At 39.8% G+C, this 16,124-nt stretch overlaps 1 protein-coding gene across 1 annotated transcript in view; it reads left to right on the top strand.

The window, feature by feature from the left end:
* The window catches only part of LOC133425439 (inactive dipeptidyl peptidase 10-like), a 92,333-nt gene extending 80,340 nt beyond the window's left edge, over positions 1-11,993 (top strand). Inside the window, exons 21-24 of the mRNA XM_061716294.1 lie at positions 1,240-1,298; positions 7,985-8,057; positions 8,305-8,378; positions 11,411-11,993. Of these exons, the coding sequence (XP_061572278.1) occupies positions 1,240-1,298; positions 7,985-8,057; positions 8,305-8,378; positions 11,411-11,539 (335 nt within the window). The 3' untranslated portion in view covers positions 11,540-11,993. The remainder of the gene's footprint in view (positions 1-1,239; positions 1,299-7,984; positions 8,058-8,304; positions 8,379-11,410) is intronic.
* The last annotated feature ends 4,131 nt before the right edge of the window (positions 11,994-16,124 follow it).

The following is a 16,124-nucleotide window of genomic DNA, read 5'->3' as shown; positions in this document are numbered from 1 at the left end:
TTCCTTCCTTCCTTCCTTCCTTCCTTCCTTCCTTCCTTCCTTCCTTCCTTCCTTCCTTCCTTCCTTCCTTCCTTCCTTCCTTCCTTCCTTCCTTCCTTCCTTCCTTCCTTCCACGTACGTTGTGCGTGGATTTAACGCAGAACCATAAATCAGCTTTACACAAAAACGTCATCAACAGGAATTTATCGTTTTTACTACGAGATGACAAATTCTTACCGTGGGGAATTTTTTGACGATAAATCGTGAACGGTAAAATATCGTGAACGCTAAAATATCACCCATTCCTATTTTCCATTGTGCATCAGTCCATTTGACATGAGCTGGGGCCCAGATAACCCGGCAGCGTTTCTGGATGTTGTTCATAAACAGCTTTTGCTTTGCATGGTAGAGTTTTAACCCGCACTTACTGATGTAGTGACGAACTGTATTTACTGACAGTGGTTTTCTGAAGTTTTCCTGAGCCCATTTGGTGATATCCTTTACACTCATGTTGGTTTTTAAGGCAGTGCCGTGTGAGGGATCGAAGGTCACGGTCATTCAGTCTTGTTTTCCGGCCGTGGCGCTTACGTGCAGTGATTTCACCAGATTCTCTTAACCTTTTGATGATATTATGGACCGTAGATGTTGAAATCCCTAAATCCCTTGCAATTTTGCTTTGAGAAATGTTGTTCTTAAACTGTTCAACTATTTTCTCACACCGTTGAGGACAAAGTGTTGACCATCGCCCCATCCTTGCTTGTGAATGACTGAGCATGTTTGGGGAGGCTCCTTTTATACCCAATCATGGTACCCACCTGTTCCCAATTAGCCTGATCACATGTGGGATGTTCCAAATAGGTGTTTGATGAGCTTTTCTCAGCTTTCTCAGGATTTTTTGCCTCCTTTCCCAACTTCTACTTAATAATACTGTTATTGTTATTATTGAAGTCTTTTTGGAAGGGAAAAAAAGAATATTAGACTGATCTGATGATCTTGTACTGGATTGATATCAGACATTAAGGTAGCAGATAAAAAAAACGAGCGGCAAAATAATTTAAATTTATCCATGATCCATCCACACACACACGTTCACAACACTTCCAAAACGATGTGGGGAGAGGGGCGGCCACGCCCACTTAGGAGACAGGAAGTGTATACCATTTCATACCATTGGCAGAAACGGTAATGCGTGATCTTCTGTATAGAGTATCTTTGGTTCAGCCTACGTGACCTCCTTACTTTCTGCTTCTGCTGTTTCAGCTTCGGCCTTCTCGGAGAGATACTTTGGTTCGCCGTCAACGGAGGAGAACAGGTACCAGGTGAGCTGCTTCCACCCGCCGTCCCTGAGATCTGGGAAATGTGACGTCCGTTGCATGTATTTTTTTATAAAGTCCTGGCTCTCTCATGGTTTGCTGGCAGACACATTTATCCTGAAAATTCCCGTCCTCTACAACAGTGTCTCCCAACCTGGGGTCCGGGCCCCCCTGGGGGGGCGCCAGAGATCTCTGGGGGGGCGCGAAACTTTGTCTGCTTTGAAATTATGCAGTTGTAAAAAATTATATTTATGAATGAGTCATTCATAAGACATTGTTAGGAATAATTTATTAATGTCTTGAATATTTTTTGTGTTTTTTTATACACTGGTGACAAACACAGGAAATTATTTAATTCCTTATTATTATATCATTACTCAACATTTAATTTACTCCGACAGGTTGATAAAGAAAAATGTAAAAAAAAAATTTGTCTCATATTAAAGGAGACATTTTTCAGAAATATTTTTATGTCCTTTTATGTCCTTTTGTGCGTATTTTATACATTGGTGATATTGGAGAAAAACAAAGTCATATGTATACAGCGTAAACCAAAGAGAAATGTATGAAAAAAACATAATTAATGTTCATTTTTTCAATTAAAGACTATTTTGGTGCTAGTACGTACGGGTCGGGGGGCCTGGCTGGTCTTAGACACAAGTAGGGAGGGGACAAGGAAAAAAGGTTGGGAACCACTGCTCTACAACAGCGATTTAAAAAAATGAATTAAAAAAAGAAGGAACCCCTAAAACTGAGGATAAAACTTCCAGATTTTAAGCTTAAAAAACAACAAAAATGACAAATGTTTAACTGCCGTCCCACACTGTCAAAGTGTAGTTCTCTCCGGAGTGGGTTTCCTCTAACTGGGCCAGAGAGCTGCATTTCTGAGACTCTTGCAGCAGAACGAGAGGAGATCTGCTTTATAAGACATCCGGAGAAAATGAAATGTCAGCCGATCTGATCAGACAAACATCCATCCGGACGCCATCACTCACCCCGTCCTCCGAGACAGACGGGGACGGGAGAGGAGACTGGCTGATGACTGTGGACTGTGAGGAGTAGGAACTGAGATTTCTTCCAATATTACAGCGAAAAACAACCACATTCCCTGGAGCAATAAATCCAAAAGCAATCTGGCTCCTTGTTTCATAAGATCCAGTCTGAGCGTGTGCGGTTTTCTCTCTGCAAATGAGACCATTATCACTCGGAGTTTCATTTCCAGTCACATGACAGACGGGATTTCTGAGACCGTCTCACATCTCCGCTGTCTGAGCAGCAGAACCACGGCAGGAAATGCTGTTTACTTCCCATATTCTGAGGAGAAGGGTTTATCACCGTCTCTCCCTAAGTGCGTCTGAGGGATAATCCTCAATCTCTCGCTGGAAAGTGTTTGGTACAGGAGCTGCTTAGCATATTGTTGCTTTAAGACGAGAAAAAAACAGTTTCCGTCTGCCCCGGATCCGTCCAGAGGCGACAGAGATATCCCTATTTAAAACTTAAACTCACCATCTAGCAGGAGGCGCTAACTCCTCCTAAAGACACGCTATGTAATCTATGTAAAACACTCCAAGCCAAGTTCATGTATCAGCTGCTAAGATAAGACTACATTTGCAACGTTTGTGCAATGATTTATTCAGAATATCAGCAAAAGAAGATTAAAAACAATTGTCAGTGCTTCATGTGGGTTTGATTGACATGCAAGTATAATTCAATTCAATTCAATTCAATTCAATTTTATTTATATAGCGTCTAATACAACAAAAGTTGTCTCTAGACGCTTTCCAGAGACCCAGAACATAAACCCCCGAGCAATTATTACATAAACAATGGCAGGTAAAAACCTTAAGCCAAACAGTGTCAAGAAAAACTCCCCTTTAGGAGGGAAGAAACCTGGACCAGGATCTGGATCATAAGGGGGGACCCTCCTGCTGGAGGCCAGACTGGTGAGTCAGGGACATCAGCAGCACAGCAGGCAGGTGGAAGTAGCAACGGGATGACCAGGGGTGGGGACCGCAGGCAGGTGGAAGCAGCAATGGGATGACCGGGGGTGGGGACCGCAGGCCAGCACGCAGCTCCCGAAGTTCCGGCCCAATCAGCAAGCCCCAGGTTAGGTTCAGGGTCGGGGAAAGGTTGAGAAGGGGCAGGGCCAGGGAGAGGAGTCTTGACGGACAAATCTCTCCCCCGCCTGACCGGGCCGTTACCCTGCCCCTCTCACTCCCACGCTGCAAGTTCCGGTGTTGTGCATTCAGAGATGCTCTTCCCCACCAGCAGAGGATGCTGCACCATGTACAAAAGAGAAAAAAGAGGAGAAATAGGGGGGGCCAGCACAAGAAACTACAGGAGCGACTCTAACACACTAGAGTTTACACTACCTAGAGATTTACCAACACCAGCTAGAGGTTTACTAAACACTAACTATAGGCTTTACTAAACAGAAAGGTTTTAAGTTTAGTTTTAAAGGTGGAGGTGGTGTCAGATTGGAAGTTGGTTCCATAGTAACGGTGCCTGATAGCAGAACGCCCGGCCTCCAAATCTACATTTAGATACTCTAGGAACTACAAGTAAACCTGCACTCTGAGAGCGGAGAGCTCTGCAAGGAACATAAGGCACTATCAGGTCTTGTAAATACTGCGGAGCTAAGCCGTTTTGGGCTTTATACGCAGGTAATAAAATTTTAAATTGGATTCTGAAATGGATAATACCGGCTCAACCAGCACCACTTTGTTCGTTCGTTCGCTTTTATTTATTTCGAACATGTATAAAAAAAACAAGAAAAAAAGATAAGACAGGGCTCCAGACTAACTTTTTTCACTAGGAGCACAGTAGCCCCTAACTGAAAATTTTTAGGGGCGCAATCAGAAATTTTAGGAGCGCACATCGTTTATCGACACGCTAACCAAATGTTTACATTTCTACTACATTTCAGTATATTAGTAATACGTATTTCATAATAGATTAATGAATTACCACAATGTGCTGTTTCAAATGCAGTGTTACATTTTATTGTGCATTTTTAAAGATGCCGCAACATAAAGTAAACTGACAGCACCATTGCTGTCATTATATATAAAAAAAACATACATTCACATGATAAAAAAAGTGCTTGGTAACAAAGTGCTTAGTAACCTTTCAGCCATGAATTTAACTGTTAAACACAGTACTTAACAAATGTACAAATATTGGGGGTACTGGCCAATAACATTTCCCTACTTGTGTCTTTACTAAAACCCTGAACTTACACCAGTCGACCAAATTCACTGATTCACTCAAATAACTAAGGATCTTACCAAGAAATATTCTTATGTCTAACCTAAAAATGCCATTACACCTGATAACACACATCACTTAAAAGGTTAGGTGTTTTTCCCACGTGTTAAAATTTAACTTTCATTTGTGTCAAGCAAATTTTAAGCAGTGTTCAAAATAAAATTATGAGACCTGCTGTATTGGAGCACATTTTCTTTTAGTTAAAACTGTAGCGGGGACAGATGTTTAGAGAAACCTATGTATGTACCGGGTGAAGGCTGATTTATGGTTCCGCGTTACAACAACGCAGAGCTCTGCGTCGATTTAAGGCGGAACCATAAATCAGGCTTTAGAGGGGGGACATATCGGAGAACAACCAGAAGAATATAGAGTGGATTAAAAATAAAAGTTAAGCACTGAACTACATGTGTCTCCCGTCTGGGCCATTGCAGACTCATTTCCTGAGCATGATGTTACTAAAACCAAACATACCCGCCGCCTCTTTCTTCTAACTTTATGTGCGCGCCGCGGCGGCAGCGAGTTGTGTCGCATTAAATGTCGTCCGGGCGTAATACCTGCTTTGAGCTGGTGAAATTAAACGAAAAAAATAAATAAATAAATAGATCCCCCAACTCATTCCCTTTCACACTCATTGGCCTGCAAATATGGGGGTTCATTGAGGCACTCCTTCCACGTTTAACGTGTAAAAAAAAAAAAAAAAAAAACACTGGCAAATTTACTGGTCGCACGTGTGCGAGTGGACATGAAATTCAGTCGCACATACTCAAATTTTGGTCGCAAAATGCGAGCATTTGGTCGCAGTCTGGAGCCCTGTAAGAGAAACAAATACAGGTGGGCATTCCACCTTATAAAGAAAAAAAAACACATCAAAAAACATATTTCAGTTACATGTTCAAAAAGGAGTGGGAGGAAGTATAAACTTATTTAATCCCACCCCCTTTCCACAACTAAACATAAATGATATGCCTGTATTTACATGTACTTTCTATACTATACACTGATTTGTATAAATAAATATATATCATTTTTACAAAAATAACCTGTTTAATACCAAATGTAAGCTCTATAATAAATATAATATAACTATGATATAAATATATCTATGATATAAATATAATACGTATATCTATACAAACATACAAAGACAACATGACAAAATAGCAAAACACAAACAGCTGCTGATCTTCAAACACAGTCTTCACTTTTATACCTCAAATAAACCATGTCTTTATATTTCTTCTTAAATTGTTTTATGTTTGTACATTCTTTTAACTCCAAATTCAAATCATTCCACAGTTTAATTCCACAAATTGATATACAAAATTTTCTTTTTGTTGTGCGCACAAATAAAGATTTGAAGTTAAGGTTTCCCCTTAAATTATAACCCCCTTCCCTCCCAATAAATAATTTCTGAATGTGATCCGGTAGCGAATGATTTTTTTCTTTAAACATTACTTCATCTTCTTCATGGACACAAATCATTTTTAAAACCTCTAAAAGGGGATAAAGTTGTATTACAAGGCCTGCCCACTCATATACGTTTATATGCTAAGATCTTTTAAAGTGTAAATCCTACATACTGTAGCTTTAAAGTGGATCTAGCTGCGAACCGCTGAGCTGGAAGCTCCTTTTTAACCCTTGTGCTGTCTTTGAGTCAAGGAAGGAGGAAGAGAAGAAGGGAGGAAGGAAGGAAGGAAGGAAGGAAGGAAGGAAGGAAGGAAGGAAGGAAGGAAGGAAGGAAGGAAGGAAGGAAGGAAGGAAGGAAGGAAGGAAGGAAGGAAGGAAGGAAGGAAGGAAGGAAGGAAGGAAGGAAGGAAGGAAGGAAGGAAGGGAAAAAAGAAGGAAGGAAGGGAAAAAAGAGGGAAGGAAGGACGGAAGGGAGAAAAGAAGGAAGGAAGAAAGGAAGGAAGGAAGGAAGGGAGAAAGGAAGGAAGGGAAAAAGGAAGGAAGGAAGGAAGGAAGGAAGGGAGAAAAGAGGAAATGAGTAAATAAGGAAGGAAGGGAAAAAGAAGGAAGGAAGGAAGGAGAGAGAAGGAGGAAAGAAGGAAGGAAGAGAAAAAGAAGGAAGGAAGGAATGAAGGAAGGAAGAAGGAGAGAGCAGGAAAAAAAGAAGGAAGGAAGGACAGAAGGAAGGGAGAAAAGAGGAAGGGAAGAAGGAAGGGAGGAAGGAAGAATTAAAAGAAGGAAAGAAGGAAGGAAGGAAGGGAGAAAAGAAGGAAGGGAAAAAAGAAGGAAGGAAGAAAGGGAGATGGAAGGAAAGAGCAGGAGGAAGGAAGGAAGGGAGAAAAGAGGAAGGGAGAAGGAAGGAAGGGAGGAAGGGAGAAAAGAAGGAAGGAAGGGAAAAAAGAAGGAAGGAAGGAAGGAAGGGAAAAAAGAGGGAAGGAAGGACGGAAGGGAGAAAAGAAGGAAGGAAGAAAGGAAGGAAGGAAGGAAGGGAGAAAGGAAGGAAGGGAAAAAGGAAGGAAGGAAGGAAGGAAGGAAGGAAGGAAGGAAGGAAGGAAGGAAGGAAGGAAGGAAGGAAGGAAGGAAGGAAGGGAGAAAAGAAGGAAGGAAGGGAAAAAAGAAGGAAGGAAGGAAGGAAGGGAAAAAAGAGGGAAGGAAGAAAGGAAGGAAGGAAGGAAGGAAGGGAGAAAGGAAGGAAGGGAAAAAGGAAGGAAGGAAGGAAGGAAGGAAGGAAGGAAGGAAGGAAGGGAGAAAAGAGGAAAGGAGTAAATAAGGAAGGAAGGGAAAAAGAAGGAAGGAAGGAAGGAGAGAGAAGGAGGAAAGAAGGAAGGAAGAGAAAAAGAAGGAAGGAAGGAATGAAGGAAGGAAGAAGGAGAGAGCAGGAGAAAAGAAGGAAGGAAGGACAGAAGGAAGGGATAAAAGAGGAAGGGAAGAAGGAAGGGAGGAAGGAAGGAAGAATTAAAAGAAGGAAGGAAGGAAGGGAGAAAAGAAGGAAGGGAGAAAAGAAGGAAGGGAAAAAAGAAGGAAGGAAGGGAGATGGAAGGAAAGAGCAGGAGGAAGGAAGGAAGGGAGAAAAGAGGAAGGGAGAAGGAAGGAGAGAGCAGGAGGAAAGAAGGAAGGAAGGGAAAAATGAAGGAAGGAAGGAAGGAAGGAAGGAAGGAAGGAAGGAAGGAAGGAAGGAAGGAAGGAAGGAAGGAAGGAAGGAAGGAAGGACGGAAGAAGGAGAGAGCAGGAGGAAAGAAGGAAGGAAGGGAAAAAAGAGGAAGGGAGGAAGGGAGTAAAGAGGAAGGAAAGAAGGAACAGGAGAATGAGGTCATTTTGACCCAAAGACAGTACCAGGGTTAAACATCTTCAAGACTAAACTGCAGCTCAAACATCAACTGCAAATATTTCATCAGTAAAAGGAGCAATTTCAACGCCTGTTCCTAACAACTACAGGGCTTTAATATTTCACAGTTTAAAGCATTTCTCTCCCTCTCCAGGTTTCCAGAGTGCTCCCCAACATGAAAGGTCTTCAAGGAGGAACCCTGTTCCTCGCCCACGGCACCGCCGACGGTACGCGTTCGCCTCCATCCTCCTCAAACCAAGTACAGAAAACACCGTTTCCTCTTCCTGCCAGCCACTTTAATGTGTGTTATTAAAGTTCGGCTCGGGGGCATTCAGTCCCTCCGTTGCATTGAAATGAGCCTCACCTGCGAGGAGCTTTTAAACTCCAACTCAAGGACGGCGCTGAGATCTTATCCGGCGGGGGAATTAACCCCACCGACACTTATTTGCATATCACGTTTTCTTTTCTCTGCAGCCAACGTTCACTTCCAGCACTCGGCAGAGCTGATCAAACACCTAATAAAGATCGGAGCCAACTACACCATGCAGGCGAGTAGCACCGTAAAAATACACGTGGGAATAATTCAGAAACAATCACTGTTTGGTGGAGAGAAGCTCCCGGAAACTACAGTTTGTCCTGTCAAATACGGACCTGGTGGTCAGATAAGTAGTGCATCTCTTTATTTTTTTTTGTATAGATATATTTATTGAGGGCAATTAAAAAAGAAAAAAAAATATTTATAATAACAATATAATTATCAATATTTCCCCCCCTTTTTTTTACTTTGCATAATATTAATTAAACCAAAATAAATAAATAATAATAATAAGAGAAAAAAAATAAAAAAAGAAATAAATAAAAAGAAATAAATAAGTAAATAAAAATAAATACAACAACACACCCCTCTCCCCTTCCCTCCCTCATATAGTCAATAGATTACATCATTCAAAATCATTTAACTTCTTTTCACATATCAATACTGGAACAAAAATGAATAATAAATTAAATAATCAACTCCTGCGTAAACACATTCATTAATGCAGTAGATGATTCAGATCATTAGTCCAATAAAGGCAAAAAATCCAAAAAAGGTCCCCAAATAAGGTCAAAGTCTCTAGTTTTTTTTTTCTAACAGAATATAGTATTTTTTCTGGAGTACTACAGGACTGTCTCAGAAAATTAGAATATTGTGATTTTCTGTAATGCAATTAAAAAATAAAAAATGTCATACATTCTGGATTCATTACAAATCAACTGAAATATTGCAAGCCTTTTATTATTTTAATATTGCTGATCATGGCTTACAGCTTAAGAAAACTCAAATATCATATCTCAAAAAATTTGAATATTCTGGGAATCTTAATCTTAAACTTGTAATGAATCCAGAATATATGCAGAGGTGGACAGAGTACTCGACCCCAGTACTTGAGTAAGAGTACAAATACTACTGGTCAAAATTTACTCCGTTACAAGTAAAAGTAGCTCAGTCAAAATATTACTCGAGTAAGAGTAGAAAAGTACTTGCTTTTACAGGTACTTAAGTATCCAAAAGTAAATGCTTTTAAATTTACTTTAAGTAAAAGTAAGAGTAAGAGTAAATTTCTTATTTTCCACATCAGTAAATTACTATATTTTTTCTAAATTAATTTAAGGATCTTTTAACTCTTGTTTCTGAGAATTAACTCTTTGAAACCAGCTGCACTGATGTGCTGCTTTTAGAACCACAATGTTATATAAAACCTGAAGAAGAAAAAAGAGCAGACCTGAAAGTAACGAGTACTTTTCAGCCTTCCTAGAAATTTACTCGAGTAAAAGTAAAAATATTTGTCTTGGAAATGTATTCAAGTAAGAGTAATAAGTACCAAAGAAATCTAATACTCAAGTAAATTACAAATCCTCTGCATATGTACTTAAGTACAGTACTCAAGTAAATTTACTCCGTTACTGTCCACCACAGAATGTATGACATTTTTGTTTTTTTAATTGCATTACAGAAAATAAAGAACTTTATCACAATATTCTAATTTTCTGAGACAGTCCTGTATATGATGAAGTTCATTGATCCACTGTTTGGGTGCCGGGGGGTTTTCTGATTTCCAGTTTTTTAGAATACAATTTTTTGCCGCAGTGCCTGCAAGCAGAATGAAGTACTTTTTATGATAAGTCATATTTAGTGAACTGATATCTCCCAGTATCCAGACTTTAGGATCAAGAAATGGGATTTTAAAATGTCAGAGATTGTTTTGATCACGTATTTCCAGAAAGCTTCTATAATAGGACAGTTCCAGAGCATATGGAGTAGATTTCCAGTATTTATTTTACATCTTTGGCACGTGGCAGAGAAATTATATTAAATGTATTTAATTTATAGGGAGTGTAGTAGATTTGATGTAAAATATTGAATTTAATTTGTCTGTGTTTGGTGGATATTAGCATAGTGTGTGTTTTTTCTAAAAGAGTATACCGTGCATCTCTTTATTAATAGAAAAACTAAAGAGTTACATCAGAGATCAGAGGTTCCTTCACTGCAAAAACAGAGCCGCTACAAATCAGCCTAATATTCCTGAACCTGGTCAAATAGTCTTATATTAGATAAACAAACAAACCTTAACTAGAAATGTGACTTTCTGGAAACAAGGCTTTTTTATTCTATTAGAAATTAGTTTTTACAGTGTCTGGACCAGAGGTGGGTAGAGTAGCCAAAAATTGTACTCAAGTAAAAGTACTGTTACTTCAGAATAATATGACTCAAGTAAAAGTAAAAAGTAGTTATACAAATAATTACTTGAGTAAAAGTTAAAAAAGTACTTGGTGAAAAATCTACTCAAGTACTGAGTAACTGTTGAGTAACGTCTGATTTATTTTTTTAACACAACCATTCAAACAGACAAAAGTACAAAATAATCATCTTCAGGCAAATTAAATCAATAAAATAATACAATAAATTAAAATTCATAAAAATAGCTTAAATTAAAATAATCTTAAAGTAAATTCAAGTACTTTAATAAATAATAAAATAAATAAAATAACAGAATAAAAAAATAAATTAAGCACAAGTAGCACAAAATTTCCAGCCTTTGTACTTTTCTTTTTTAACCAGGCAGAACTAGAACAAACATGAACTCATAGAAACTCTGTGTGTGTTTGAGTCTGTGTAAATGTGACAAAACATGCAAAAACTAACATTTTTCCCAAAGAATCACTCAGTGATGTCATGAGATTGACGCGTATGTGGATAAAAGGGATAAAAGAAAAGTAACAGCTCAACGTAGCCTAATGTAGCGGAGGAAGAGGAACAGTTTCTTCTTCACAAATCTACTCAAGTAAAAGTAAAAAGTATAGTGATTCAAAACTACTCCTAAAAGTACAACATTTCCCAAAACTTACTCAAGTAAATCAGCGCAATCAGTAAACTCGCGACTACCCACCTCTGGTCGGGACTGACATGGCCTCCAAGCAAATCACCTTTTTATTAAAGACTTGGGGTGTGAAATATTAACTTACTGCTGATTAAACAAACATTTACCCACAATTCCAAGGAGCATGTACTGAGACGGCCTGGCTCTGGTGCTTTGTGCAGATCTACCCAGACGAAGGCCACTTCCTGTCCAGACGCAGCCGGATCCAGTTGACCCAGTCCCTGATCGGATATTTCCGAGGATGCTTGCTGGACACGACGGCAGCGCTCGAGCAGCAGGACGACGAGTGAGAGCCAACGGGCCGTTGATGTGTGTGTTTCTGAGCGTGCCCTGGTAGACTGAGTGTGTGTGTTTGTTTTTTTTATACCTGTAGCACAATGTTTGATGGGTAAAGCAAGCTAGTTGATGACACACGCTGGAGACCTTAACGCTGGTCTGGGTAGCAGTACCACCTCTGACCACACGGGGGGGGTGGCAGCATATCCATGACATACATCTGGATTCTTCATCTTAAAGCAGCACTATGTAACTTTTCCTCCTTAATCTAATATTTCATCATCATCATTGTGATGGAACATCAACTTCCAACAGGTTTAATTAACCTCTGTTATGGTCTGAGGGGTCTGTATCTCCTTCACTGGCACTATGTAACTTTGAGGAGCATGGTAGGAACCCTGCCACACTAAAAAACTACACATTTTTACGGCTTTGACTGCTTTACGGCATACGTCACTTCCCCCTCCTTCCCCATTCGTAGTCCAGACCAAAGCTGGGCGGGGTGTGGAGCTCAGAGCTCAGCAGAAGCTGGTGTCATGGCCCAAGCAGCGAAAAAACCCAAGAAAATAAAAGTTTTATCGGAGGAGGCGAAAAAAGAAAGCGGGAGAGTAACAAGCTAAATGCCCGGACAAGAATAAACATTGTCCCGGCGTTCACTCGCTGGCGTGAGCTGAAAGACGAGGAGGGATGTCCGACAAGAGAGACAGAATTGTTATGATACAAATGTAAATGTAGAGTTTTATGTTCAATAAGAATCTAAATTAGAATGTTTTCACATACAGGGGATTCGTCTTGGGTATTTTTCCTGAGAACTGTAAAATTGTGCAGGGCTGATCTGCAAAGTATAAGGAATGGGCATTCAGTTATTCACAGGTTATAAAGTATTTTTTTATTTTGTCAGTAAGTATGTTGGACTACTAATTTATGACGAAGTCCCTCTAAAAAACGTTTGTAGTTTGGGGAGCATTATCTGGCTGAAACAGGACGGGGGGGCGGGGGAGACTTCACTAATAAAACCAAGTTGAACTTAGTGTTTTTCAACATCGTCATATTATATTGTTTAGCCAAAAATAGATACATTACCTCTTCACTATCCATCCTGCAAACGACCGCTGAAAACAGAAAAGTACTTTTGAAAGTCCGTCCCGTCTTCTCTCATCAAAACAAATGCAGCGACGGGGACAGGAGTTTTCCGGCAGTACGCGCTGGTGCTCATGGGAAATGTAGTTCTTTCTGGTAAAGCACTACCGCTTTTGTCCAAAGGAGCCGCCAAACTCAACAAAAGCTGAAAGTTACATTGTGCTGCTTCAAGACCAGTAGTAGAAAGAAATTGCAGTTCCTCAACTGACCACCAGGGGGTGGCTCCAAATGTCCAACGTGGCAGCAGAAATAAACATATTTACCGCCTGGTATTTTCACCCCTGTGATGTTAATTACTTTAGCGACTTAGCACTTATCGGTTTTGCTGAAGCTGAGATCAGAGATGTAAATAAAGACCTAACAGAGCTTAATTATTCTTTTTTTGGCGGGGGATAATATGGCTTTCGTATTGTAACTGTATTGATAAACCATCAGACTTCAAACTAATTAACATGAAAACTAAGTGATGTATGACATCACAGAGCGGTTGTCCAGTTTTCTTATACAGTCCGTGGTCGACTGCTGCTCTCGGGGACAAAGTGGTTTTACAATAAGAGGACTACGGAAGAGTATTAGGGCCAGGCAAGAGAAAAAAAAATTGAGAGTGGAAGATTTTTTTTATTGTGCACTTCGAGAAAAAAGACGAAATTTCGAGAAAAAAGTCGAAATTTTGTGAATAAAGTCGAAATTTCGCCTTTTTTCTCAACATTTCGACTTTTTTTTTCGACATTTCGACTTTTTTTTCTCGACATTTCGACTTTTTTCTCGAAATTATACTTCAACAATATTTTTGACATTTCGACTTTTTTCTCAACATTTCGACTTTTTTCACGAAATTTTGACTTTTTTCTCAACATTTCGACTTTTTTTTCGACATTTCAACTTTTTTCTCGAAATTATATTTCAACAATATTCTCGACATTTCGACTTTTTTCTCGACCTTTTGACTTTTTTCTAAACATTTCGACTTTTTTCTCGACATTTCGACTTATTCCCAAAATTGTACTTCAACATTAATCTCAACATTTCGACTTTTTTCACGAAATTTTTACTTTTTTCTCAACATTTCGACTTTTTTTTCGACATTTCAACTTTTTTCTCGAAATTATATTTCAACAATATTCTCGACATTTCGATTTTTTTCTCGACCTTTTGACTTTTTTCTCAACATTTCGACTTTTTTCTTGAAGTGTATAATGAAAAAAAATCTTCCTCCTCTAAAATATTATTTTTATTTTTCTCCTGCCTGGCCCTAATACTCTTCCGTAGAGGACCGTCCCCACTCATGAGGACAGTTTGTTCATAGGCCCTTTTGTCCCCACAGCAGGTCTCTACGCCACCGTGTGGCCAGACGTGGTACTGCCAGGTGGAGAGGCCGCTGCTGAGCCGGCGCCCACGGTTCAGCAGCGGCTTCCACGTCCACCATCATGAAGAAACACTGGAGTTTTGTGGCTCGATTCTCACTGACAGAACACAGAAGATGCTTCACTTCTGTCTCCTTTTTAAATTCAAGTCACAAAGTCACAAACTTGCTTTCAAATGAAGCGCTTCTCCACTGAAGACCAACTGAACTTTAAGCAATATAATCAGAATGAGTTTACTGTCCACTGACTTTACTGGACATAAACTGCTCATGTATATTGTTTTGGTCAAAGCACGTCCAGTTTCACTAAATGCCAGTCACCGTTTTGCCATTTTAATCTCAACCAAATTTAGCTCGTGCTCCTCAGAACATGCTCATTTGGCGATGAGATGAGCCGGTTAACAATAAAAACACTGATGGATGTGGAGGACCGGAACTGACTTTAGCAGAACTTTGATGCAAAACTCTCAGATTTGCCGTGGTTGTTATTTTTTTATGTTTTTTTTTTTAATGTTTTGAGGTTGTTTTTTTTTTCTTGGTCTGTGATCCCAGCTTTTTTTTTTTAACTGTTTATTTACAGAGTTATTTATCGTGACTGTGCATCAGCAGTTGTTGTCCGATTTACTGTTCAAATTATATCATCTTTTTGTAACTAAATAAAGAACCGTGTTACGTCGGATTAAAATCAAATGCAGATGAGAATTCCAGATTAAACAGAAGTTAGTACCTGCTCTGTCGTTTAAATGTTTTAGTACGTTGGTTTTTTTGTTTTTTTTATTTAAATCCCCTGATTGTCGTTGGTCTATGAATTAGGCAACTCTCTTGGTACTAACTTTTGCTTTTGATGCCTTTAAGTTTACTTTTTAAAGTTTGCAGGAGAAAAAAAAAGACTGAAAGTGAACTTTCTCAGCTTTTTATATCTGTGAAGCTGCTTGATATGTTTTTTTGTGCCTGGAATATTATCATTTTTGTTTCATTAACATGCCCTTTTGTCTAAATTCTGTCTGAACTCTGAGTCCGGCTCATCACTGGACTATGAAACCAGTTGGAAAATGTAAATGCGTCTTCTTTTCTAGAGATTTCTTGATTCCTGTCGGACACACTTTCAGGCAGGTTTGTGGACTCGTCCCAAACAAATGACCTCATCAGTATTTATACAGAACTATATCAAATACTTTTAAAGTAGGTCTATACATAAGACAGCAGCTTTGTTTGTTGGTGGTTTTGTTTTCCAGGTGACAATCTCATTTCTATTTTCTGCTGCCATGTACAGGCGCCTCATATATTTGAATAGTAGCAGAGTTTTGTGTTGGTTTGAAGGCGGTTCGTGTCTAAAAACTGTGTTTGTTGAAGGGTTTTTGTATTTAAACTAACGTGCTGTTGTTCTGGTGCAACTTCACAGTGGAGTTGGTGCATTTCCAGCTGCTCGTGGTTTCATTTCTCCTTTAAATAAAACCCCCAGGTTAATGTGTTACCCATAAAGCTCTGCTACGAACGGCGTCGTGTGAGTGCGCTGCTCGTTCTGATAACGGCCCGAGTGCCGTTAATCACCGTGGACGAGTGTTTCCACACCGAGAACGCCGTTAAACGTTGACGCTGCAGTTACAGGTACACCCCCCCCCCCACCATCATACACACACACGCCCCAGCATCCCTCCTACCGCATGGGGAGAAGCAGAGGGTTGCCATGACAACTGCCTCAGCAGCCCAGGATGCGGCAACGCTCGTCATTCACTCCAAGATGAAACGCAGAGCGCTTTGCGTGGCGGTGCGAGCAGCTGCTGATGCAACATCCTCAGTCACTTGTACCCCCGACCTGCTCATCTCCCCCAGGTCTGTGCTCTGTAACATGACAAACCGTGTTTGAGGTGTGGGTTTGTGTTCAACTTTGATCTTTTGGGGGGAGACGTTGTGATTTTTGGAGGAATAAACGGAAGCTTGTTGTATTTTATTGCCGTTTTAATATTAAAGATCGATGAAGGAACTGTGTTCAGGCCGTGAGCGTCACTTTGTTCCCCACGAGAGCTCCAGCGCTCTCTGACACAATAACACAGTTGAGCAGAGTTTATGCTCCATGTAGCAGCCTATAATGTAAT

Source organism: Cololabis saira, chromosome 24 (assembly GCF_033807715.1).
Source record: "Cololabis saira isolate AMF1-May2022 chromosome 24, fColSai1.1, whole genome shotgun sequence".
Lineage (NCBI taxonomy): Eukaryota > Metazoa > Chordata > Actinopteri > Beloniformes > Belonidae > Cololabis > Cololabis saira.
The sequence above is the reverse complement of the archived record's forward strand: the minus strand, read 5'-3'. Positions and strand labels throughout refer to the sequence as shown.